At 43.0% G+C, this 25,755-nt stretch overlaps 1 protein-coding gene across 1 annotated transcript in view; it reads left to right on the plus strand.

Moving 5' to 3' along the window:
* The window catches only part of LOC116037004 (protocadherin-16-like), a 90,859-nt gene extending 65,368 nt beyond the window's left edge, over positions 1–25,491 (plus strand). The window contains exons 5-29 of the mRNA XM_031280728.2: positions 3,490–3,678; positions 5,142–5,373; positions 5,897–6,133; positions 7,077–8,135; positions 8,380–8,567; positions 8,783–8,879; positions 8,970–9,127; positions 11,231–11,671; positions 11,785–12,080; positions 12,258–12,373; positions 14,620–14,859; positions 15,523–15,648; positions 15,788–15,997; positions 16,611–16,867; positions 17,006–17,212; positions 17,382–17,778; positions 17,910–18,023; positions 18,146–18,357; positions 18,493–18,644; positions 19,180–19,310; positions 19,500–19,786; positions 20,354–20,495; positions 20,639–20,810; positions 20,894–21,303; positions 21,403–25,491. Coding sequence (XP_031136588.1) covers positions 3,490–3,678; positions 5,142–5,373; positions 5,897–6,133; positions 7,077–8,135; positions 8,380–8,567; positions 8,783–8,879; positions 8,970–9,127; positions 11,231–11,671; positions 11,785–12,080; positions 12,258–12,373; positions 14,620–14,859; positions 15,523–15,648; positions 15,788–15,997; positions 16,611–16,867; positions 17,006–17,212; positions 17,382–17,778; positions 17,910–18,023; positions 18,146–18,357; positions 18,493–18,644; positions 19,180–19,310; positions 19,500–19,786; positions 20,354–20,495; positions 20,639–20,810; positions 20,894–21,303; positions 21,403–23,450 — 8,118 coding nt within the window. The 3' untranslated portion in view covers positions 23,451–25,491. The remainder of the gene's footprint in view (positions 1–3,489; positions 3,679–5,141; positions 5,374–5,896; positions 6,134–7,076; positions 8,136–8,379; positions 8,568–8,782; positions 8,880–8,969; positions 9,128–11,230; positions 11,672–11,784; positions 12,081–12,257; positions 12,374–14,619; positions 14,860–15,522; positions 15,649–15,787; positions 15,998–16,610; positions 16,868–17,005; positions 17,213–17,381; positions 17,779–17,909; positions 18,024–18,145; positions 18,358–18,492; positions 18,645–19,179; positions 19,311–19,499; positions 19,787–20,353; positions 20,496–20,638; positions 20,811–20,893; positions 21,304–21,402) is intronic.
* The last annotated feature ends 264 nt before the right edge of the window (positions 25,492–25,755 follow it).

The following is a 25,755-nucleotide window of genomic DNA, read 5'->3' on the forward strand; positions in this document are numbered from 1 at the left end:
ACTAGACCACCCTGCCATCCACTTTCAGAAACGTGTAAATGTGGAAGATCCCACAAATATCTATGCAAGCATATATACTTAAGAGCAAGTGATATTTAGATGTTGAAAGGTATGGGCTGTTGTCTGTGTATGTGCTGCCATGTAGTCTTATGTTTATCACAGCGGGAAACCTCCGGAGAGTACAATGAGGAATAGGTGTGCAGAGCCAATGCTGGCTGGCTGGTCATGCATCAGAGAGCAGGCTCTGGCGTGGGAGGAATTCCTCCCTGGCAAACACCCTCGTCTGGCCCACAAGATCTCTTGATTTAAAAAGACATGTTGACTGTGTGTGTTTACTAGATCACCTTATCATGCTCCTTTTTTTAGTCGAGATACGTTTTGTAAGTGCAGGATACTACAACATATTGGGAGAGGAGTTTCTGGTATCGAATCGGCATGTCAGTTTGATCCATCCTTCTGGCCTGTGCAGTGTAAACTAAACATTGGTGCTGTGCTGTGAGATGGATTGACAGGAGGAAATGTACTGATAACAGAGTTGATTCTTACAAGCTCCTGTCTTTTCTGGAGGGTTCAAATGATTTTCTTCTGGTACACATTTCAAACTGTTGTGCATTGACAGTACTGTCATGTATTCCAACCTTGCAGGTTTGTTTCTGTATCTGTTTTGTCCCTCTGCATTTTTTGTTGTTGTTCTACTTTAAATCTGGAACCACAGAACTACTGTACTGCATGTAGTATGTTGCAGCAGAACAACCCAAATCATTACATCTTTTATTTTATAGCTCCCAAGTTTGCCATGAAGAGTGCTTGCATAGGCGTTTTCTTAGTGCAACCTTGTGTTTGTCTTGCATATTTTTTTCCTGCATGAAGAATACATACCATACTGCTGTGCTGTGGCTATTTAAATGTTAGAGTGTGTGGATAATCAATGTCCTGCTCTCCTTCTTGTTCCCGGACTCTATGCAAGCCTTTTCCAGTCCAAGCCTTCCGTCAAAAACTACTTCCAAGCGTATTTATGAATACTGTGCCCAACCCCTGTATTTTCAGATAAACCTAACAAACACAGCCATGTCTTCTTTACAGCCTTATCCAGGGTAGAGCACCCTTTCCCTCGTCTTTGTTTGTGATCTACAACGGAATTTATGGGGTAAAGATAGAGGTGACGATGAAGTCACCCTATGACCAGGTGGGCGGTCATGGGTGTTAAAGCCCCTTTAATTAGATTTAGTGAAAAGGATAGGGTCATCATATACGCGGGTGTCTGTGTGTGAGCATGAACACGTTCGTCCTGTTCTCATCACCACAGGTGGCTAATCCATAACAGACAGTCAGAAAGATATGACGAACACCCAGACATGTGCATAGATCCCAAAAGGTTGTGTTAGTCTCAACACTGTACTCTGAAGGAAGTCCCAGCAATGATCTAAAATCCCTCAGCTGTAAACACTGACCAAAGGAAGGGGTACAGTATGACTCCTCAAAACTACAACCGTCTAGCTGCGGTAACACTGCGACTAAAAACCCTGAAAGAGCTGTTCTAATATTCCCATATTTTAATATCCTATATGAGCAACAGTATGCGTCATGGTGGTAGTGTTTATGTCTGTCTGTCCATAGCCAGTAGGTAAGTGTAATGGTGAAGACGTGTGTTGGTGGGACGGAAGGAAGGTCATTGCCGGATGTCTGCTATGGTGGTCCCGGGCTCTTTGGGGTTCAGGGCCAGGGCAAGTTCCCATGTAGGATTCAGACTAATGATGAAATCATTAAACAACAAGCTTAGACATGTACAATAAGAGATATGTCGTTTATATCAGTCTTATTCAATTTTAACCCTTTTTTGAGAAGTTGATTGCGGTGGAAAACACTACGGCAACACTGGTGGATGTATAAAGCCAACCTATTATGCACTTTAAACTGTAGGAGGATATTACAACATCATATAGGGGCCACTTATATGAAAAAGAAAACAAAATGAGGTTTTGAGAATAATAATTCCCATCCCATAGTCATCGTCATGTATATTCTATTAATTAAGAGAATACAGTCAAATTTAGCTAAAAGGTCAGATATACTATATATTATACCCTTTTCTTCACAATGTATGATATACAACTTGTCTTTTATCTTTATTGTTTATCTAGCTTTCTAATTGTAATGGTCTTTGTATATTGAATTTTGCATTATCATGTACAGCATTTCATCGTATTTCAGACTCAGTAGAATATACTTTCTTCGTCAGAAAACTTTAATCAGTATTTACACAAAAACCAAATTAAACTAAAAGTTTCTGGGGAAATTTAGAGCTTTCTTACTGTTGCCTCATGAGAAAAACTGTATATGACAGAGAGTGATGTCATGAGGTCTCCTGGATCTTGGCTCGCCTTCAAGGCTTCGAGATCTGAGGGAGAATGCTACTTTTAACAAGCACCATAAACGCCACCAAACATACATATTATGGACCGGTGTAAAACTTCAGTCAGGACCCTGGAGCACAGAAGACATTTTCCTTTTGTGTTTTGCAAGGAAATCTTTGTCGTATTTGGATTTTTTAGTGTTTTAATCGGAGCAGACAATGCATATTTGTGTGTGTGTGTGTGTGTGTGTGTGTGTGTGTGTGTGTGTGTGTGTGTGTGCAGTAGGAAGAAGGATGTTAGGTAGATTAGACAAAAAAGTCAAAGGTACGGTCAAGGCCTGTGTCTGTTAAGTGTCTTTGTGACAACAGTTTGAAGTCCTTTGTAGGGGACTCGGTCAAAACCTAGTTACTTTGTTAAACAGACCAGACAAAGGTTTCACCCCATGACAATTATGAACAATGGTGGAACTTCATCACTCAGTGACAGGGGGTCATGGGGCTGGTCGCTGCGGACCAGCCAAAAATGTAATAGGGATTCATGTCTGAGGTGTGTGTTTAAATGGCTCTCTCAGTCAGTCAGTCAGTCAGTCAGTCTGTATCTTATTTAAATGACCGTTGAAAACCAGTTTGACCTTTTCTTCATTCATCAAAGTGCCTCTGTTGACCTCGAACCAAACTCACAACCTCAAAACTTTCCTGTCCTCTACTAAAGGTTACCAGTCAGTTTCCTCCTTCTGTATCCATGGTAACCTCACCACCTATCATTTTGCACACACTGTGGGGGAGATCTATCCATATTTTTTTTTACATGCAGTATATCTGTGATCTATAAGAGTGAATTGCTCTCACAGATGCTCGTTTTTTATAGTACTCTGGAAACCATAACAAGTAGTGATATGGTGTGTGATATTTTGACAAGTGCAGATGTATGGGCCTGTGAGGTGACTGTAATATAGGACATTCTTGTGATAACAGAAAGGCCCTTAGCTCGTATATAATAATTATGACACATGTATGTTTTCTTTCACACAGATTTTGATAACCTGCTAGATGTGTTGGTGTGATTCTTTTTGTGTCACAGGCTGTTTAGCCCTGGTGGACTGTCCGTGTCTTACCTGGTGTCGCTTTTCCCTTAGGTGTCAGCCACAGATGAGGATCGTGGTTCCTTTGGTGCTATATCCTACATCCTGGGTTCTGCCTCGGGGAGTGCAGCACCGACCCACTTTACAATTGACAAGGAGACTGGCCAGATTTGCACCAGCACAGCTTTGGACCGGGATGAGGGATTGGACAAGTTTGACTTGACCGTCACTGCAACAGATGGAGTAAGAACACTCTTAACCTAAAACTATAAAGGAATAACAATAAGTAGTTGTCATCTCTGTAACCATTTCATCTTGTCAGACAAATTAATCCTTAAAGAAATAGTTCAACATTTTCAAAGAGTTGAATGAATCAATACAGTACCAGTCTTATGCCTGTACAATAAATATGAACTATACTGCTAGCAGACTAGCTTAGCTTAGCAGAAAGACTGGAAGCAGCGGAAAACAGCTAGACAAGCAAGGTAAACACCCTGTGAAACCACAATGTGTTGTTTTTATAATTAGGTTTTGTACAGATTAAACAAGCAAGATATAATGTGTTAAATAGTAATTAATTAGAGTTTCTGCCAGGTAAGTTTTCCCTTTTCCAGTCTGTGCTAAGCTAAGCTAACTGGCTGCTGACAGTAGCTTCAAATTACCCCACAGACATGAGTGTTACCAATTTTCTCATCCAACTTCGATGAAAGCAAATTAGCGTATTTCCCAAAAAAGCATTCCTATTTTGTACAATCAAAGCCCTATTACTGAAATAGACTTCAGAAAGAGACCAAAACAGCAAACTAAAGTCAAAGCTCTAGTTCTTTGTGTTGCTCCATGACCAAACACATTGCCCGCTAAGTGTGTGATGCTGCTTCTGATTAAAGCCAGAAGCAGAAAGCAAATTAAAGATGTGTACAGCTGCACTCAAAAAAATCTGATCAAAGAGACGTGTTTGAAGAAGACAGCGTCCTGTCTCTCACTGTGTGTCTTCAAAGAAAATCTAGGGGAACCGCAACAGCATGGCAAAGCAATCAGAGCAAACAGAGAGGGAGTGTGGGGAGGAAAAAGGTAAAGAAGTAGGAAAACAGATCCATTTGAACAGTCAATTTTAAATTTAAATACAATGTCTTGACCACATTTATACAGTCTTTGCACTAGCATCCTACTAGTGTTCATACTTTCTATCCTTTTTTTTACCCATGCTCAAGTAAAGATTGAATTCAGGTCTATAATTTACCACCTAACCCCCACAATGCATCTTCTCTCCCACCACTGGCACATTCCAAGCTTAATTCAGCTCGTCTCGACTATCCATGTTTTTAATGGTCTCGTAAAACTAAGCCAGCAGATACAGTGTAACTGTTGATTGGCTCCATATTTCAGAGATCTTCAACAGAGAACTCGTCTTTCTGTATTCCTTTCCAGCTGCTTCATCTTTACAGTGTGACATGAATCTATTGTTGAAGTTTTATAACATGAAAGTCTCTTTCGCTTTTCACCGATGGATAGAAAATAAATTCAATGTATGGATGATGTAATTTAACCAAAATAGCTATTCTTATGATTTAGCCTCTCTTTGTGTCAAGACTAGTCAGTTGTGGTTTACAATATTATTACAGCATTGGTGCCTGCTGGTATGATCATGTGTACTCATATTTTAATGTGAAAATCTTATTATATCTCCTTGATTATATTTTTTTCAGGGTGGCCTGAGCTCAGTAGCACGCGTGCGGGTCTCAGTGGTGGACATCAATGACAACCGGCCCATCTTCTATCCAGTCCTCTACACAGTCAGTCTCAGTACCCATAGTGCCCCGGGAACCTCCGTTGTCAAGGTAACAGCGAATGATCCTGATGCTGGGGAAAATGGCAGGGTGACCTACCGCACAGTACCTGCAGGAGGTTCTGGTTTCTTCACTCTCAACAAGGACACAGGTATGTCTGTCTGTGTGTGTGTGTGTGTGTGTGTGTGTGTGTGTGTGTGTGTGTGTGTGTGTGTGTGTGTGTGTGTGTGTGTGTGTGTTCTTGTTTAACTATATTTGTGGGGTCCAAAAACCGGGAATACAGTATACTTGTGGGGCAGCTTTGTGGGGCCAAAATGCTGGACCCCACAACTTTAAAGGGCTGTTTGAGGGTTAAGACTTGGTTTTAGGATTATGGTTAGAATTAGGTTATGGTTAGGGTGAGGGTAAGGGTTAAGGTTAGGCATTTAGTTGTCATGGTTAAGGTTAGGGTAAGGGGCTAGGGAATGCATTATGTCAATGACAGGTCCCCACAATGATAGTGACACGCACTATGGGTGTGTGTGTGTGTGTGTGTGTTTGTGTGTGTGTCACCCATGTTTGTTCAGTTTGTGTGTGTTATGGGTGAACTATTGTGAAACCTGCTTTGGAGTGTTTAAAAACCAAAAAGGATATAGAGTAATTCATCTTATCTGTTCATCTTTCTTTCTCTACAGGTGTGATTTCCCTCTCTCGCTCGCTCCATGGCAAAGCCAACACGGTAATCTCCATGGTGATATCAGCCGAGGACGGCGGTGGTCTGACAGCGCCGGTCAATGCCAGGGTAAACGTGAGTGTGGTGGGAGGCTCGGTGGTGTCTCCCGTGTTTGATCAGGCGCAGTATTTCTTCACTGTATCCGAGGACGTCCTCAGGGGGACCGCAGTGGGAGTGGTCCGAGCCGCTACAAAGACAGGTGAGGACGCCTGTACACTCAAGTCCTCCCTTTCTCTTTGCTCCACTATATGTCGATGTCTGTTCTGCCTTTAGTCGTACCAGGCATGCTTTTATCAATTTACTTGACATGGTTTGCCAGGAGGAACCTGTTTTATGTGTCTTTCTCTACCTGGTTTCATCTTTCTGACAAGTACCAGGACAAAAATGCACTAATGGGCTGGAGAGAGTATGATGTCTTACCTCTCACTCCAGCAGTTGTACAAATACGCAAGCAACAAGAGCATACACTCCATTAAGAAATCACATCCATCACACAGCGTGGGCTTTAGTGGGAATTATTTTCACTGTGGCCAGACTTGATGGAGAAATGAAGTTAGATGGGGCTGTAATTCTGAGTGGGAGTCAAAATGAAGTGTTCACAGTTGTGCAGTGGACAGGGCAACACTTACTCTGTCTGTGTAACTGCACAAGGCTTTCTGTGATTCTATCCCCTCACCCACTTTGAGTGAATCCAGCTCTTTATTAACACAAGAATAATAAACACACCACATCCCAGTCATCCAAAAGCGGATATGGATCTGTCATGTGATTTTTGTGTCGGGTATGCTTTAATTAGGCCACGTGGGACAAGTGGATAATCAACGGCTGTATACAGTATATTGAAACTCTTTCTGTACCTTCGAGTGGCAAAACATTTAGTTGATTAATCTTTAGTAAAAATAATTATCAAGCAGAAATGCTAAAGAATTGCTGGTTCCAGCTTCTCAAATGTGATTATTGGCTGCTTGTCTCTGTTTTTGTTATTGTAAACTGTTTATCAGGCATTTTGAAGATGTTACCCTGGTTTCTTGAAAATTGTGACATTCCTTTTCATTATTTTATGATATTTTGCAGCTCTAGTTCCTTTATCACTGTCTTTTTCTCATTCTTAATTTTGCTGTATTTTTGTGTCGACCATGCAGGTGTTTCTAAGAATATTTTCTACTCCATCTCCACCGGGGACCCTGATGGTTACTTCACAGTGGACATTGCCTCTGGTACAATTCGCACTGCCCTTCCTCTGGACCATGAGACCTGCTCCAGTCTCGACCTGGAGATCCAGGCACGTTCCGGCTCTCCTCCAGCGTATGGAACCAGCCGGGTACGAATTACCATTTCAGACGTCAATGACAATGCCCCCACCTTCCTCCCATCCTCATCGGAGTCCCTCCTTTTACCTGAGATCACCAAAATGGGGAATGTTATCTATAGCATTCAGGCCACCGACAAGGACTCTGGTCATAACGGTCAGCTTAGCTTTGACCTGGTCTCTGCTGGGGCTGCAGGCAGCAGTGGCCAGAGAACGTTTGGTGTTGACCGAGGTAGCGGGGAGGTACGTCTGATTGGGAGTTTGTCATACGAAAGTGTCCCACGCTATGACCTTCAGGTGGTTGCCAAGGATGGCGGAGCGCCTCAGCTTAGCTCCACCTTCACCCTTGTAGTCCACATCCAAGCCCAAGATGCACAAGGCCCTAACTTTGACACCCTGACGTACCGCGTGGAGCTACGGGAAAACACACCTCTCAATACACGTTTCCTCCAGGTTCGAGCACTGAACAGAGAGGCTTCTGGGAATGGTGGAAGCTCCTCATCTTCCTCCTCCTCCTCTATTTTCTACCGCCTTAGGCCTGACGGTGACGCTGCCGGTTTTGGCATTATGCCAGATAGTGGTTGGCTGTTTGTTCGTAGCTCTCTGGACAGAGAGGTCAAAGACATGTACCTGTTGACCGTCCTGGCCACCTCAGGCCCAGGAGGAGTGGGGAGAACTGGCAGTGCCGCAGTCAGGGTGACGGTAACCGACGAGAATGACAATTCCCCAAGACTGAGCCAGGAGAGGGTGTTCCTAGCTGTCAGAGAGAACCTGCTCGCAGGGACAGGCTTTGGAAGGGTATCTGCAACGGACAGAGATGCAGGACTAAATGCGCGACTCACCTACAGGCTGCTGCACACCAACAGGCACTTTCTGATCAACTCACAAACAGGTGAAGATAAACACCATGACTTGGTTTTTGTATTTGAATTTAAGAATAGTAATAGTAACACTCAAAGCCGTTTATTGTAATTGGGTTACACTGGCTGAAATGTAGTTACTCTATAAGCAGCACTAATACCAGCTTGATTTCCCTTGAGAAAATAATGATTTGCTGTTAGTCAATTCAATTAAACGGCAATTATTCCCTAACTATTGCAAGTAATGCACGCTAAAGCCTTTTCTTTTTTCTTTAGGTGAGATCAGCACCCGCCTTGCCCTGGACAGAGAGCAGCAGTCCAGCTACCAGCTAGTTGTGGTGGTACAGGACGGGGGTACGCCTCCTCGCAGCGCCACCGGCACTGCTCATATAACTGTGCTGGATGAAAATGACCATGCCCCTAGTTTCACTCATGCCAGGCCGGATAGGGAGCTGCTCCATCAGGTGAGAATGAAGGCAGATTAGATAGATCTGTTGAGGACAGAAAGAAATCAACCCTATACTTCCTTTTCATATCTTAACAATCATAGTACTACAAAGGAAACAAAGACAAGGTACAGTAAGGAATAGGAATAAACATTATAGGAAGATAATGTACACAGAAAAGGCATAGTATGTTGGAGAAAGACATTCATGTGAATAATCCTTCTGCATTGTAGGTGATGGAGGGGCTTCCATCAGGGACCGTCCTAGGGACAGTGATGGCTAAAGACCCAGATGAGGGAGAAAATGGGACCGTATACTACTCTTTATCAGGTGAGTGTCCCTTCCCTCTACATTCACATTGTTTTTCTTATCATTACTTTAACTTTGAGCTGATATCCATATCTGTTGCATCATCTGAAGGCTCCAGAGCAGAGCGTTTCTCCCTTAACCCGATCAGTGGCGAGCTGAGAACTGCTTCCCCTCTGAGATGGGCCGAACGAGCCGACTACGTTCTCACTGTGACTGCTGCTGACCACGGGACACCAGGCCTCAGCTCCACCTGCCAGCTACGAATACAGGTAAACACAATCTGTACATTTTCATTTTCTCATCCATCGTCCAGCTGCATGTACATGCATTCCATGCAGCACCTACACATTTGTTGTGTGCGTCACATTGGAAACAAAGGCCAATCTGGTGCCCACATGTAACACTGTCACATCTACATTACCTCAGTCCTTTTGCATTCCTTACTGTGAGTAATTTACTCAAACTGTGCACAAAGTGAACAGTATAACTGTCAAAGAAATTGGAAAGGGGGATAAATATGAGAAGGAGCGAAACTGATCCTGTGCCTGTACAAACAAAAGCATCTATCCAATCTAGTGTGTGTTTCCTGTTCCAAAGGTTAGTGGGGTAACCAAAACCCAAGGTGAGAAACCCAGAGCTGCAGGAGGGAGCAGGTCTGGACTGAGTTATTGTTCTGAGCTTTCTGTAGGAGGGTCAATCCTGCATATCAACATACAATATCAGGAATTCAACAGCAGGAAAAAAAAGGCCGACCACAGAGGCATTTAGTCAGAAAAGGGTGGTGGTTTGCTTTGACTGTGGGGCATTGAGCTCAGTGTTTTTATGTGATGTGATTTCAGAAAGGAAAAGGATGCTAATTACAGTGGGAGTACTTGCCTTAGTTTTCGCCTGTGCCCTGCTTGTGTGACACTGAGATTAGACAGAGGGGAAATAGGCACCTTGGAATCAAATGCTCCCAGATGAGATTTGATGAGAGCCAGCTGCATCAAAGCACACAGAGAGAAATGGAATACACCACTGTACAGTAGCAGGCAGTGATACATGCACGCACGCAGACACACTGACAGTAACGACACATTCAAACACTCTCTTGAGGTAACATTTCAAGATAATGATTTTGAGATAGTATTTCACATAGCTGTGGGTAAATTCACACAGGGATATTGTTGTACACCACAAGTAGTACACACTACCTAGCTTGCGTGTGTACTGTAGAGTAGGCATTAGGGAACACCAAGGAAAAGTACAAATAGTACATTACAGTTGCTGGCGATGTGTGTAGTAAAGCATCTGTTTCAAGATAATTGAAACACTTGCGCAAATGAGTTCAATAATATCAAGACCCCTAGCTGTATGCCTATGTTCAATAATTTGTGGCTAACACATCTTAATTAAATCAATCGTTGCTGAATTCCACTTGTATTTCAAAACTGCCCCATTTTGTTTCATGGTGGGCTGTGATAGGCTTGCTGCACAACTGCAGTGAAACAGAAGATTTTTTAAATAGTCATTAACAGTTGGCATGTGGTTTGTAGGGCATTTTAGCTGAAAATGTCTGCACATAGCTTTTTAGTCAGCATGTGATGCTAAATTATGCACTTTATCCACATCACGTCCCCCATCTTCTAGCTTTAACCTTGCTATTTACGTTCTATAAAGACACCAGAAAGATGCAATACATTGCAATAGATCTTGGTAACGAAAGCGAGGGTATGGTGTGTGTGTGGATTTTTGATGATGAAACCAGAGATTGTTAAAATCTGCTTATGTTTGCTGTCTTCAGTGCTCTTTGATCTGTCCCAGAACGAAATCGAACCCTAAGGCTGTTTCTCAGAGGCTGCACTTATTGCTCTGCATTATTTAAACTGGAATATTTACAGTTTTCCCTTGCAATACACCCTTCATTATTTTGTCACAGGTCACAAACCCTGACTCTCATCTTGAAGACAGAATGCCGCATTGTCAAGATATTTACTGGAAGGATTGTACATAATGTCTTCATGCACAATGAGAATGCCTGTGAGGGTTATTATAGTAATAGCAACAAAACAGAAACAGATTCCAGCCCAAGGCTATGTTTAGGGATGGACTGGGGTGAGATCCATATAGCTTCATTGTCTGTAGAATACCAAAGGAAATCACATCCAGTAACATACACGGCACAGCACTCGCCTTGACACTTTTCTTCTTTACTTTGTTGAAATAATAGCATATTTAAATGTTTTTTTCACTCTGTTTTGGGATAGATATGTGGATGATTAAAGAAAAGAATTTTAAAGTGATTACATGCATGACACAATCTGAATTATGATTATGTGAAGAAATGCTGAGATTGAAATGAGCCTGTCTGACCCTAGTTTTCTTTCCTTCAGGTTCTCAGCTCCTCCAGGTCCAACCCCAAGCCCAACATGCTCTCCATGACCTTGAACACAGTCGAAGGAGCTGCTCCGGGCTCCATCATTGGCTCTGTGCGCCCACATGATCAGCATGAATCTAGTGTGTTGGAAGGCCAGGTGACCTACCTGGTAGTGGGGGGGACAGACCATGATGGGACTTTCATGGTGGACCGCTTAAAGGGCGACGTGTACCTGGTGCGCGAGCTGGACTACGAGAAGGGGTCGAGGTACACGCTGCACATCGAGGTGTCTGACTTCTCTCAGGCGTTTCCCAGCAGCTACCTGGTGCAGCTGGATATCAACGTGCAGGACAGCAATGACCATACTCCCCAGTTCACAGAAGACCCAGTTACCATTGTGATCCCAGAGAACATAGAGACAGGGGCTTCCATATATACCTTCCAGGCTGTGGATCAGGTGGGAAACAGAATATATTTCCTGCTTGAGAAAAGGTGTAATGTTAACCAGTGATTGGTAACTCAAGGTCCACTTACAAGTTCTGTCTAATTCATCTGTTTTCTTTTTTATAGGATGGCAGTGGACCCAACAGTGAGCTGCGTTACTCCATTGAGCACTACTGGCCCGACACGCCTGACCTCCTGACCCTCGACCCCTCTAGTGGAGTCCTGACTCTGGGGCAGAAGTTAGATCGTGAATCAACACCATCCCTCTACCTTGTGGTGCGGGCAACGGATCAGGCAGCGGATCCTTCTCAGAGGCGCTGGGGTTCGGTCACTGCCCGAGTGTTTGTGACGGACGAAAACGACAACACTCCGGTCTTCAGCTCTCCATCTGCAGTTAGCGTCATGGAGGATCAACCTGTAGGGTGAGTGGCATGTCTAACTGTAATCTGTTTTTGGTGCCTTATTAATGCAGATTTCTGTCATTGAAGAAGAACATCTACGAATCCTGTTAAAAAATAGTCAAATGCATTTACTTTCGTGACCTCAAGCTTGAAAGTGGTTCTTCTAATCTGAAATTTGTTTTGTATCTTTACTGACAGGTTTGTGATTTTGTATGTGATGGCTCGAGATGAAGATGAAGGAGAAAATGGCAGAGTGTCTTACAGAATCCAGGCAGGCAACAGCGCTGGCCGCTTCAGTATGAACCCCAACACTGGTAAGTGTGGGACACAACATCTAAAAATATCGTAAAGTTCCAATAATATAACAGGGCCTGGTACCTCATTTACACTCCATCAATGGATGATTAGGGTAAAATTCCCCACATCATTTCGTGCATTTACAGTCCTGCTTTGAATTATTTAATACAGCGGGGGTAGTATGTGGCCCTTTTCTGCCGGTTTCTTGATTGATAGATAATCAGTATCCCACCCATGGAAGCCCCTTGGATGAACAAAACTTTCCACAAGATCGTAATTACCCACTCAAGTGCTACGTCTACAGGGTCTCAACTGCTGAAACAATCATAACCCTCATAACACTCTTTACTAGATGATCTTTCAATGCCTTAGAGCAATATTTCACTTGAATAATGCTTCGGTGTTCTTTTCTTGACGGATTTCGTCATGGGAACCGATCTTAATTTTGTGTTAGGGACGTGGACACCCTTTGATATGTCATACTGTATATGTGTACAGTTTGTGTATTCTCTTCATCAGAGCTGGGTGGTGTGAGTGTGCTCAGCGCTGGCTGAGATGGGATTAAGAACCATAAGACGGACACTTAATGCAGCTTCCAGATGGAAGAAAGTCTTTACTTCATTACTGTCAAGTGTCTGGTGCATTAGCAGGGGTTGATTTCACTTCTGGTTTGTTTCTCATACTGTGTGGTGTTAAGCATATGGTTAATAATAGCTAGTAAAAGCTAGCTATTATTAGTAAAAGCTAGTAAAAGGTATTATTACTAGTAAAAGCAGATTAGCATTGGTTTGCGAGAACATTTAGCAAACTTTCTGGATAATGTGAGGGTATCATTAACCTAATTATTGCTTATAAATTTTATATCTGCTCTGCCAATATGAACTTTCTGTTATTTCACATTACAGCTGCTTCACTGCTAGTTTTATAATCACTTAAAGGCTAACGTGTCTTATATGTCCCTTCATTTCTTCACAGTAGCTTCAAAATTAGATGAAAGGTTTTATTCATATTTGAACATAGATCTTCATATCTGTTTGTTCCATCACTAAAGCTATGTCAGACTCACAGTATATAAGTAAAATAATCAAATAAGACACTTATTTTGTGTTGTTTTGGCTGCAGCACTGCATTAAATGAACACATCTGTCTGTCATTCCCTGAAATTCAGTATGACATATTTTGTATCTTCGGAAACCTTGAAATCTTTGGTAGAACTAAAGTATAGTTTCATGTGAGTTTGGGTTTGAACAAAGCTAATCCAGACAGGGTCGGAACGCCTATATCATATGGTTGGTACTGTATCAGTAACACTAAATTGGCTACAGAGGAGAATGAAAAAATAAATGTTTTGCATCTGTTTGTGTTTGGATGAAACATCGGAGCTAGCAAAACCCTGCAGGAACATCAGAGCCTCAGCTTTAGAGAACAGTCAGGCATGCTGCGGCATTTATAAATTACACACGTTTCTCAGGTACCGCATGCTAGCTAAACTTGTACGCTCCTGTGAACAGTACACACACACACACACACATACACACACACACACACACACACACACACACACACACACACACGCACACATTTCATATTTCCTCTCACTTTGACTGACCCTACTTGTAGTCGGGGTGATGACAGGGGTTTGGGGTGTAGACATGAAAGGTAGGAGAGTAAATGAAGACAGAGTCTGAAGTGGTGGTCTTATTCACAGACTATGTGAACCAGCTCGATTTACATAAAACACACACATATACACACACCAACTAATGCCTTACAGATTGAAAGGCAAACAGATACTGTAGTGTTGTACAGAGAGGAAAACCTAATGACCTAATTGCAGGGGAGGTCATAGGTTGAGCTGGCAACTATGTAGTTGTAGTCTGGACTCTTTGTGTATTTGCCTGCATGCCAGCACAAACAATAATCCTACATGTTTACTGATAGTCTAAAGCTCTGATTCACATTTGAATGCATGTGCAAAGTGCCAGAATTGAATAGCTTGGCCATGGCCTCTCACTTACTGTGGAAAGTCTCATAAAGCAAAGCTGTAAAGGTTTTGTTGTTACTGGTCCTTGTAGGCATACAAATCTTCTCTCAGGTACACAAAATGATATGTTCACAAAAACATTAGCCAAACACACACTCAGACACAAACACAAACACACCAACACACACATTTCAAAATAATCCAAATGAGAATATGCATTTTAAGTGAAGTAATCCAGGAAAGGTGGTTTTAGAATGTTCTCCCTTTTTTCTCTTGTAGGCTCTCTCTCCATCCTTAAAGCACTAGACCGGGAAGAGCAGGAAATCTTCAATCTAACCATTGTAGCAGAGGATCATGGGATACCTCAGCTTTCCACTTCTCAGGTGCTGTGTGTGCAGGTGATTGATGTGAACGATGAAGCTCCGTTGTTCCAGCGAGCAGAATTTGAAGCCCAGGTGATGGAAAACCAAGGACCAGGAACAACTGTACTGACAGTTACTGCCACCGACCGGGACCAAGGTTGGTTTAATTTGTGTAATTTAAATACTGTAAAGTCACGATGCTTGAAATGGTGAGATACAGTACTTTAGGAAGAAAACAAAGACTTTTACAAAGACTTTCAAAACTTTCAAAAAAGACTTTTTATGGTACCAAATATGGTCCTTATAGTTCAGGAAAAACAGGTTGTACACATATGTTCCACAGATTGATAATTCCACAAAGTAATTTCTGTAGATTCTATATGATCCCACACAGGAACACATTTGTGTCTTTTGGTCTGTAAGAAGTATGGATCAAGTCCAGGAAGGATGAAGTTAGATTGAAGTCAAGATTATAGAGCATCAAACTAAAGAAAGGTTCCAAAATTCACTATAAAAAGAAAAAGCTGATATACAGTACATATGCCTTTGTAGGAAAATGAAACAATAGAGACAGATAAATGGTTTTAAGAAACCAAATCACTTTAAACCAAACCACAAGCTCCTTCTAATGAAAATGTGTAGTTACAGCCATCGACTAAAGCCTCGTATTTCTGGAGCTTTCATTTGGACTTGCTTGCGGCTCTGTGCATATTGGATTAATTAATAGCACTGCCTTATTACATTGCATGTAGCCTTGCTTTATTGTGCTGTGTAGTGTGTGTGTTTTATTTGTATTCGTCTGACTTGTGTTTCAATGCAGGTTCTAATGGCCAAGTGACGTATGGAGGTGTGACAGAGGAAGGCTTCATCATCAACCCTGTGACAGGAGTCATCACAACCACGAAGGAACTGGACGCAGAGCTACAGGATCACTACACACTCACTGGTATGACTACATTCATCGTCTTCATCGACGATCTGAGCTCAAGCTCATTTATTCCCACAGAACACCTCAAGTACATTGGTTTAAAATGTTGTATGGGATCCAACATCTCATCAGCTAAACTATGTCCATCTCTTCGTAGTGTATGCCAGGGATGGAGGGCTGCCTCCTAACTTTGCCAAGACTGTAGTGCGCGTGGAGGTGCAGGATGTAAATGACAATGCTCCGGTCTTTGCGAAGCCATGGTACGGACTGCAGGTGCCAGAAAACCAGGCCCCTGTAGAGCTTTGCTTCCTCAAGGCCACAGACCCTGACTCAGGTCCTGGTGGAGAGCTGGAGTACAGGATCACTGGTGAGAAACAGTGTTGTGTGTCTAACCCAAGTATTTTATTAGAATGGATTTAAAGAGTGATTTAGTTCACCACAATTGCTGTAATTGCTGTTTGAGGGTGTGTCGAATGTGGAAATAACAATATCCTGGGAGAGACCATGGATTTTTGTCATTTCTGGTGTTTTTTGGGCTTTAAATGGTCCAGTATCAAATTTACAGATTGTTGACAGATTATTACAATTGTAACTGTGTATATGTAATTATTGCAGCTAAATCACACTTGTATTAACCATCAGGTTTGCTTGGACCATTTCTGGTGATATCTGAAGTTGTACTGACAGTGTGGAGGAATAGATTTGGTCTAGTAGAGGCCATGCAAGATTTGGATGAATGTATTGCTTTTGACAGTGCTCTTTTCCTCCCATATGAAAGATCAGAGCTGCATACACCTACCCTAGACTCACTTCTGACATTCTCGTGTCTTATTTCAAATATAGTACATTCCATTTACCTGTCTGGAGCAAATTCCAACTTAGACTTAAGTGCAGAGTTGGCACAGAATGCTCAGTCCACAGAAATCGTAGTTTTTTTTTAAAGATGTTTCTTTCTTCTGCCTTATGAATCCTTCATCCAGCTGGGGACCCTGATGGAGATTTCCACCTCCACGCCAGCACGGGAGCCCTATCCACGTCACGCGGCCTAGACAGGGAGATAAGGCCTGAATATACTCTGGAGGTGGTGGCTACAGACCGAGGCAGCCCTGCTTTCAGCACTACTGTCACAGTGGAAGTCAAAGTGCTCGATGTCAATGACAACAGCCCTGTCTTCAGCAGAGGTAGCTTTTCTGTGGAGGTGTCAGAGGATGCTGCAGAGGGGTCCAAAGTTCTGGAGGTAATTAGAAAGTGGCATTTTGGATGATGCTCTTTTCAAACATTTAACTGACATGCTATATATCTCACTTTTATAACAAAAGTAATTATATGTCAACAGTACTCATTTAATCCTAAACATGTATTTATCTATATCCAGGTGTCAGCCACAGATGCTGACGACGACCTGAATGGTAAGGTTCTGTACTTCCTTAGCCGAGAGGTGCACGGAGCGTTCAGTGTGGATCAGAGCACTGGTGCTATCACCACATCAGCACCTCTGGACCGGGAAAAAAGAGTGTCATACAGCTTCCAGGTGTTTGCTGTTGACCTTTCACCTGCTGAACCCAGGAACACCTCTGCTCAGGTAAATAAAGAGTTAGATGTTGAAGATGTTCAGTTGACTCATTGTTAAAAAAGGTTTTGAATTTATGATTCACATGATATTTGGTATACCAGATTTTGGAGTATTTTTAATGCTCATTATATTAGCAATACATTTTGCACTTAACCCACATGTGAACTCATCCTTTTAGGTGACAGTCACTATCCTAGATGTCAACGACAACACACCCTTCTTCATCCAGGATCCGCTGGTCGTCGAAGTGTCTAGCATGCGTTCACAGCGGGTTCTAGCCACCATGAAAGCCGAGGATAAAGACTTTGGAGCCAACGGTTCTGTGTTTTACCGTTTTGCCATGCCAGTCAAGGGCTTCAGCATCAACTCCCTGACTGGGGAGATCCAGGCCACTGAGCCACTAGGGGATCTGACCCAGGCTCAGAGGACCCTGATAGTGGAGGCCATGGACCAGGGAAGTCCAGCTCAGTCTGCACAGGGAGTGGTGGTGATTTATGTAAAGGAGGTGGAGTACAGCGGCATCCGCTTCTCGAGGAATGCCAGAGACGTCAGCCTACAGGAGAACGCTGTACAAGGTCTGACATTAATACTGTATTATTAGGGATTAGGATAATCATCTCAGTCATTTTGTCCCCCTTTACACTTTGAAGATCTCTCTACTGTCACAGTTAAGGAATATTTTCTCTGCTCTACTTCAAAAATTCAGGCACAGCTGTGGCTCAGGCTCAGGCTCAACACCCAGATGGCACACGTAAGGGTATCAGCTACAGCCTCTTCAGTGGGAACAGAAAGCAGGCCTTTAGCATCAGCTCCTCAACAGGTGAAACTCACAGTAAAACACAATCATCGTTATTATGTCCTATAGATGTTAATGAGATGTGGATCCGTTTAATCTGTCATTTGATGATTTTCCTGAGCCTTATTTTCCACTCAAATCTCCAGGTGAAATCATGGTGCAGAGCTCCAAGGGGCTGGACTTTGAAGACAGCCCCAGACTCCGTCTAGTTGTGAAGGCTGAAACAGTGTCCTCCACATCTTTCATGGCTATCAACTTGATCCTGCAGGATGTCAATGACAACCTGCCTCGCTTCCAGCTGCAGAATTATGTGGCCTACATGAGAGAAGCACAGGGATATGAAATGCCAATCATACAAGTACTTTTAAATATAAAAAAACTGCATAATAAATAATACAAAGTCATAAAGGTATTAGGGTCACTGGAGTTTTCCAAAGGGTCAAAATAAATCATCATTCTCCCTTTTTCTTCCCTATCCTCCACCTTCTCCCAGGTGATGGCTGAGGATGTGGATCAGGGCCAAAATGGTCAGGTGACCTACTCCATCCAGTCGTCAGGCATGAGCGGCCTGTTTAAGATTGACCCGATGACAGGAAGCATCACCACAGCGGCCATCATGGACCGTGAGATCTTTACCCAGACCAAGTGAGAACAGATCTGTGGTTGAATAACCTCACCAAGAACCATTTTATGTGCACATTTTGTAGATGGATTTATATTTCACATGTAATAAGTATTGGAGCTGCTGCATGGCTTTGTACAGAAAAAGTCCATTATGTATACACACAGGTAAACATGCATAGAAGGAAAACATTAGACGTAACACATCATGAATCATATTCACTCAGCTAGTTTGTGTTTGTATAGCTGGTGGGGAGGTTGACATAGTCTGCTGAAGATATAGGCAAACCAATATCTGCATGCCAGATGTATCAAAGCTACAATTTTAAACTCTGTAAATCAACTCCGGTTCACTGTAACACTTTCATAACTTTTTTAGTGTTGCTTTCATAACTCTTTTTTTTCATGGTGAATGTGTAACCAAAGTTGTGATGGCATCATTTTATGTTTCTTTTACATATTCTCTATCATCACCAACATTAAAATTCCATTTTTAGGACTACACATGTAATAAGAAACAGACGTTTTAGACAACCTCTTTTTTTCTGTCCACCCACAGGCTTATAGTTACAGCAACTGATAGAGGAAGTCCACGATTGGCTGGTTCGGCGACATTAACAGTAATTATTGTTGACCAGAATGACAACAGTCCCACTATTCCCTTGCCCCAGGAAATCCGCATCCCAGAGAGTAAGTACTTTATTTGCAGGAATTTTGTTCTTTCTGGTTATGTATATCATGTAGACCAGTTTACAGCAAATATATTACATTTACGATTACTGTGCAGGTCTAAGGATGTGTAGTTGTGCATACTTGTATCCACAGGAAGTTAAATACAGCTAACATGTTTTTTGTTCAATCTCTTTCTCTATCTATCAGACATGTTGATTGGCACAGAGATCACTCTTGTGACGGGTAATGACGTCGACTCCAGTCCTGCCCTCTCCTACTCCTTGCAGCTGGACCCAACAGCCTTAGGCAAGTTTGGGATTCACCGCTACAGTGGAGGCGTATCACTCACTGCCCCTCTGGACTTTGAGGAGAAGACGTGGTACACACTGACTGTCAGAGCCACGGACAGCCAGCACCAAACTGAAGCTAACATTACAATACTGGTGGAGGATATTAATGACAATGCACCTGCATTCACCCATGATCTCTATCAGGTAGGGTGGCTTATAAATCAAACTGATGTTCTTTTTTTATGCAGGTATATTGATTACATTTATGGCACCAAAATAAATATGTGTTGTATGAAATGTGATGTGTCCATTGCATACTAATTGCTGCCTCAAAAATGCACAGAATAAGTGTGTTTACATTTTGAAATACTTCACATATAATAAAGTTTGATAGGGAATTAAATAGGGATAGGGAATGTCTTACTTCAGACTACAGAAGAAGGAGAACATTGCACACACTGTAAAAAAACACATGTACATTCCCAAGGTGCACACAGTGGGGTGATAAACCTTTACTGCCTAATATTGACTGGGGAAAGGTTTCAGAGATCATGTATAATATTTACTTCTTTGTCTCAGGAAATTACCTCAACATTAGTATAAACTCAGGAAAAACAGGAATTACAATATAAAATGCAATTTTCTCTTCTGTGAGTTTAGTGCCTGTTGACCTTTGCTAATTTTATTACAGCATTTATGCAATCTGTTGTCTCCTTATTTGTTTCTTTTGCCTGATGTTCAAATGTTGTTATTAATATCTCTGCACCCCAGGTAACTCTGCCTGAGCACACGCCACCAGGAAGTGTGGTTGTCACAGTAACAGCAACTGACAGGGACTCTGGTGAGAACGGAAAGATCACCTACAGAGTGACGTCATCAACCCAGGAGGGTTTCTACATTGATCCCAACAACGGTAGACACCCTTGTCTTCCTCCCTGATATAGTTTAGCTCCTAAATAAGTTTCCAGTTTAAAAAGAAAGTAATATGTAAATCATTACATTTAAAAACTTCCCCAGCACAATGTCTGACTCCCTGTCATTGCTCTCTGTATCCAGGAACCCTGTTCATCAGTCACAGAGCTGAGTTTGACCCTGAACGTCAGTCAGTCAGTATTGTTATTGAAGCTCGTGATAGAGGTTCGCCTTCACTTTCCTCCCTCACCACTGTCCAGGTCCAAATCTCTGACATCAATGACAACGCTCCTGTGTTTCACCAATCAGAGTACAGGTCAGTCATTCATTAGATTCTGGATATGTTATGGTGTAACCTCAACAGCTGTCCTCACATATGTAATGTTCTTCTGTCTGCAGGGCTACAGTTTCTGAGGACACCATCCCAGGGGCAACAGTTCTGACTTTTGAGGCCTTTGACAGCGACCTCTCTCGAGAAAACTGTGGCTTTGACTTTGCTATTGCCAACGGGAATGAAGGAAATTCATTCCAGATTGAAAGCAGTGTGCGGTTCCTAGAGGGGCGGGGCTTTCAAACAGTTGGGACTCTGCTGTTGGCTGAGGGGCTTGACTTTGAAACCAAGCCACTTTACAACCTCACTGTGGTGGTGTCAGACCGTGGTGTGCCCCAGAGGAGCTCTAGTGTTGTTGCAGTGATAACCATTGGTGATGTGAATGATAACCCTCCAGTGTTCAGCAGAGCAGAATATACTGTGTCTCTGAGTGAGGGAGCTGCCGCTGGGACTGAGATTATACGACTGACTGCTACAGGTGGGCAGTTATTTCTCATTCTCTCTCCTTTTTTCAATATTCCTCTCTTTCTTTGTCTCCCAGTTAATTCATTGTGCTCTGTTGTTGTCGTTCTGCCAGACTCAGACTCAACTCCCAATGCTGAGGTCCAGTATACGATCAGCTCTGGTGATCAGGTGAACTTGTTTACCATGGACCAGTGGACTGGAGCCTTGCGGCTTCAGCGAGCACTTGACCGTGAGCACCAGTCCATGCATACTGTCATCATCCAGGCCACAGATGGACAGGGTCATTTTGCACTTGCTCCAGTCATTGTTGAGGTCAAAGATGTAAATGACAATCATCCGTTCTTCCCTGTGGAAGTCCTGACAGCCAGTATCAGGGAAAACCAACCAGCAAACTCAGCTGTGACTGTTCTACATGCCATAGACCATGACACAGGGGTTTTTGGACAACTGAAATACTACATTGTGGAGCGGTCTGCGGCGGGAAAAGACAGCTTCACTGTGGACCACAACTCCGGAGAAATCAAAAGCAAAATTCCCTTTGACTTTGAGAAAGTCAACTCTTTTAACTTTGTAGCAGTGGCGGTAGATTCAGGAAACCACTCAGCCACTGTAACTGTTCAGGTGTTTGTTACAGGTGAGGATGAGTATGACCCACTCTTCACATCCTCAGATTTCTCCTTTGAAGTCCCAGAGGGAGCTAAGAAAGGCCAGAGCATTGGCCAGGTCCAGGCAAATGACGAGGATGGAGGGGTGGATGGTATTGTTCTCTATTCTCTTTCCACTAGCTCTCAGTACTTTGATGTAAACAAAACCACTGGGGTCATTTTCCTCAAGGCGGATGGTTCAGGCAGCAGTAGTAGCAGTGGCTCGGGCAAGACCAAACGGGAAGCCAGGCTGATGGCCCTGGATGTGAGAGCTCACAGCCCTCTAGATGCATCTCGCACCACTACAGCCCAGGTCTCCATTGATGTCTCAAACACCAACTTTGGCCTGGCCCCCGATGTCAACATCCTGCTGATTAGCATCATTGCTGTGTCTCTTGGTTTTATCATATTGCTTGTGGTCATGGCTGTGGTGGTGTTCCTTGTCAAATCACGCAGGAGGAAGAAAGCACAGGATGCAGGAAACAGAACTGTTGCGTCAGGAACTGCACTGCAGAAATTGGACGATTGCAACTCAGGACCAGGAGGGGAGAGGATCTACCACCAGGCCTTGCCAGGCTATGCTGGAGATCAGAGTGTGGCTGGTGGTGGACCTTACACTAGAGGGGGCTCTTTGGATCCCTCTCACTCCAGTGGAAGAGGATCAGCTGAGGCAGCGGAGGATGATGAGATTAGGATGATAAACGAGTACCCCCGCGTCGCCTCCATCACCTCATCCATGCAGGAGCACATCTCTGCCAGAGGACCAGACTCTGGAATTCAGCAGGATGCTGACCAGCTCTCTGATATCTCCTGTGAGCCTGCAGCATTGGAGGGCAGCACCTGGTTCAAAGGAAAGAAACTGGGAGGCAGTCTCAGTGGGACCTTGCTCTCTGGCCAACTCCCAGTCTATAGGGACGATGGAGGAGGGTACCTGGGAGTAGGTCGCGGCCTCAACATTTCTCTCCCGAAGGATTACGCCTTCCCTGAGGACGGTAAACCTTCAGTTGATGGTTCCCTCACAGCTATCGTTGCCAGTGATGAAGAGCTCCGCGGAAGCTATAACTGGGATTACCTACTCAATTGGTGCCCTCAGTTCCAGCCTCTGGCTAATGTCTTCACAGAGATTGCCAGGCTGAAAGATGAAACTGCCCAGCAGAGTCAGAACCCTCGCCAACCCTTCCAGCCCAAGCACAAAATGGATCCCAAACCTAGAATTGACCCTCCGCCACTCATCACATCAGTGGCCCATCCAGGGGCCATGTCAGTTCCCCCCAAGGTCCCTGTGATTGGACGGACATTCCCTCACTTGGCTTCACTCCGCAGGTCCCCTATCAGTCACGAGGGATCTATTTCATCAGCAGCAATGTCCCCCAGCTTCTCCCCTTCGCTGTCCCCTTTGGCAGCTCGATCTCCAGCTGTTTCTCCCTTTGGAGTCAATCAAGGGCCCTCAACATCCATGATCAGCACCAGGGAGCCCTCACTGGACCAGAGTCCTGATCGCGAAATGAGAATATGATGTCTCTAAAACTATTTAAGTAAAAACTTTAAGACAGTGATGGACAAAGCATGATGCAGCATACTTTTGGCTGTTCTTTTTCATGGAACAAAAGAAAGCAAGTGGAGATGTCAGTTGTACTGTCATTTTCAGAAACTATTGTTTTCATCATGAAGGTTTCACAAATGTCCAGATTGTGACACTTGTCTCAAGTGTCTGACCATATGACTCTTGGACAATAAACACACCAACATAAACATACTTAACCTTCTCCTGGTAGAAAATGTGCATTCTTTGAATTACTTCCATTGGTCTGCAGTGTTACAGAAATACACAAAAGTGGAACATCTGCCTGGGTTGACAGGACCAGCCCACCCCTCCATGTCAACAGTGACGCAGGTCTCCTTGAACTGATCAGGGTTAAGAGGTAAACTGACCTCTTCATGGGTCATGCCCTGCAGTCAGAGATCCCTTAGTGTGTAGATAGATAGATGTGTAGTGATTCATGTTACCTCGCTGGCTGGCCAGAGAGCTAAGGACCTTGTTCCTCTCTTTGTGTCCGTGGACCTTTTTACACTCTAGTATTAAACTCATCTAGTGGCTGCTTTAAAAATGGCCTCTGGACATATGTGTGAATCCCATGGACAGACATATGGTGTGAATTCTCAAAGACATTGATTCATTAACTGGCAATGCATCACACAGTGGAACAGCAATGATGATTATTGTTTTTCTCACAAATTCAGATGGCAGTTATTTTTTTTGTTCCATTTTGATTTTTTTTATATATTTTTATATAAAATTATGATTTCAGATCCAGAAATGCCATTATTCCACATGGAGGGGTTATTGTTTTTGTGTATTTGCATATATGTATATTTGTATGTATGCAGGCTACGCTATGTACTGTAGTGTCTCCTATGGTTTTAGAGACTCTTGTGACAGTTCTGATGTGAGTGAGAGGGAGACTTATTGTGTTTTTAGCATTATTTATATGAAAATAGGACTTGCCACATTTTGACAGTAGGAAACCAAGCACAACTCACACTGTGCTGTGTTGTTACCTTAAGCATTTTTTGTCAGATTGTAGATCATCCCAAATCCAAAACAGCAACTGGATGAAAATATGTTATCAATCTAAATGCCTCCTTCTCCAGCAGTTCAGCACTCTATTGTTGTATGCAGTTATGCACAACAGCACATTCCCATTGTTATTCAGGGACAACTCAATTTGCCGATCACCTCTGTGTCTTTGACAGAAAGTGCTTCCTAAAGTCAATTACATCAGTCATTAACTTAAATGCATTTTACTGTGAAGTTGTTCATCTCAGCAACAGAAATAACATGCAATGTATAGGCTAAGATTCTCATAGGAAAGTGGCATGACTTGGAGAAATGTAGCACATGAGCCAGACAAGTGGGAGGCAAATGCCTGAATGCATGAGCCCTGATGAATGTACAAGGATTTAGCAACCAGTGCAGTATTTATTTTCCACGTTAACTCTCAGTTCTGTGCATTTTATTGCTATGATTCACTCATCTAGATTGACACCAACATGATGAGGTGTTGTCTGTTTCCATGTGTTTAACTCATCATCTGCTTCTTCTTTCTTTTCTCTCATTGTTCAGATCCAGTGTTAGTGATCTGCTAGCATAGCATGAGGCAAAAGGCTTTAAGTGTGTTTTTGTCATACTTCCATGTGAATTTATCCGTCTGGCCTGTTTTCAATTTTTGGGGGTAATTGCAGCGATCTTGATGTCTTTTTGTTATCAAAAGATGGCTTCTACCTCTGTTCTTTGTTCAACATAACCCTACAAATCGCCTCATGCTAAGCTGGCACTGGTTCAGCAAAAAGTCACACATACCATGAGCCTAACTCTAGCACAACATGTTCTTGAATAATCATGCTGTCTCAGAAACATTTCTGTATTGGAGGACCTCCATTTGGAGTTTAGATTGAGATGACTGCCAGTGACTGATCAGCGGAGCAATGGCAGAAAAGAAAGAGCTGTCTATGTATTTAAAGCAAATAATAAATTCCTACTGATCTCTTTTGACAAACTTGAGTCAGAGTTCATCTTCTTTTTTTTTTTTTTTTATCAAAACCAAGGCTTTAAGGGAAGAACTGAAAATAATTTTAAGTTTACCAGTGTTGCAGTTATCTCAGCTGTGAATGGTAACTTTGAGGAGCTGGAGTTAACTTCAGCTATTTATGAGCGGGCTATTACTAAAGTGAGGGGAAGACTTGGCTTTGGGCAGAATCACAGCGGGCCTTATGAGGGCAGTGGGCCAGTAGACAGTGACCTACTTCTAGTATGGTCACCA

Source organism: Sander lucioperca, chromosome 13 (genome assembly GCF_008315115.2).
Source record: "Sander lucioperca isolate FBNREF2018 chromosome 13, SLUC_FBN_1.2, whole genome shotgun sequence".
Lineage (NCBI taxonomy): Eukaryota > Metazoa > Chordata > Actinopteri > Perciformes > Percidae > Sander > Sander lucioperca.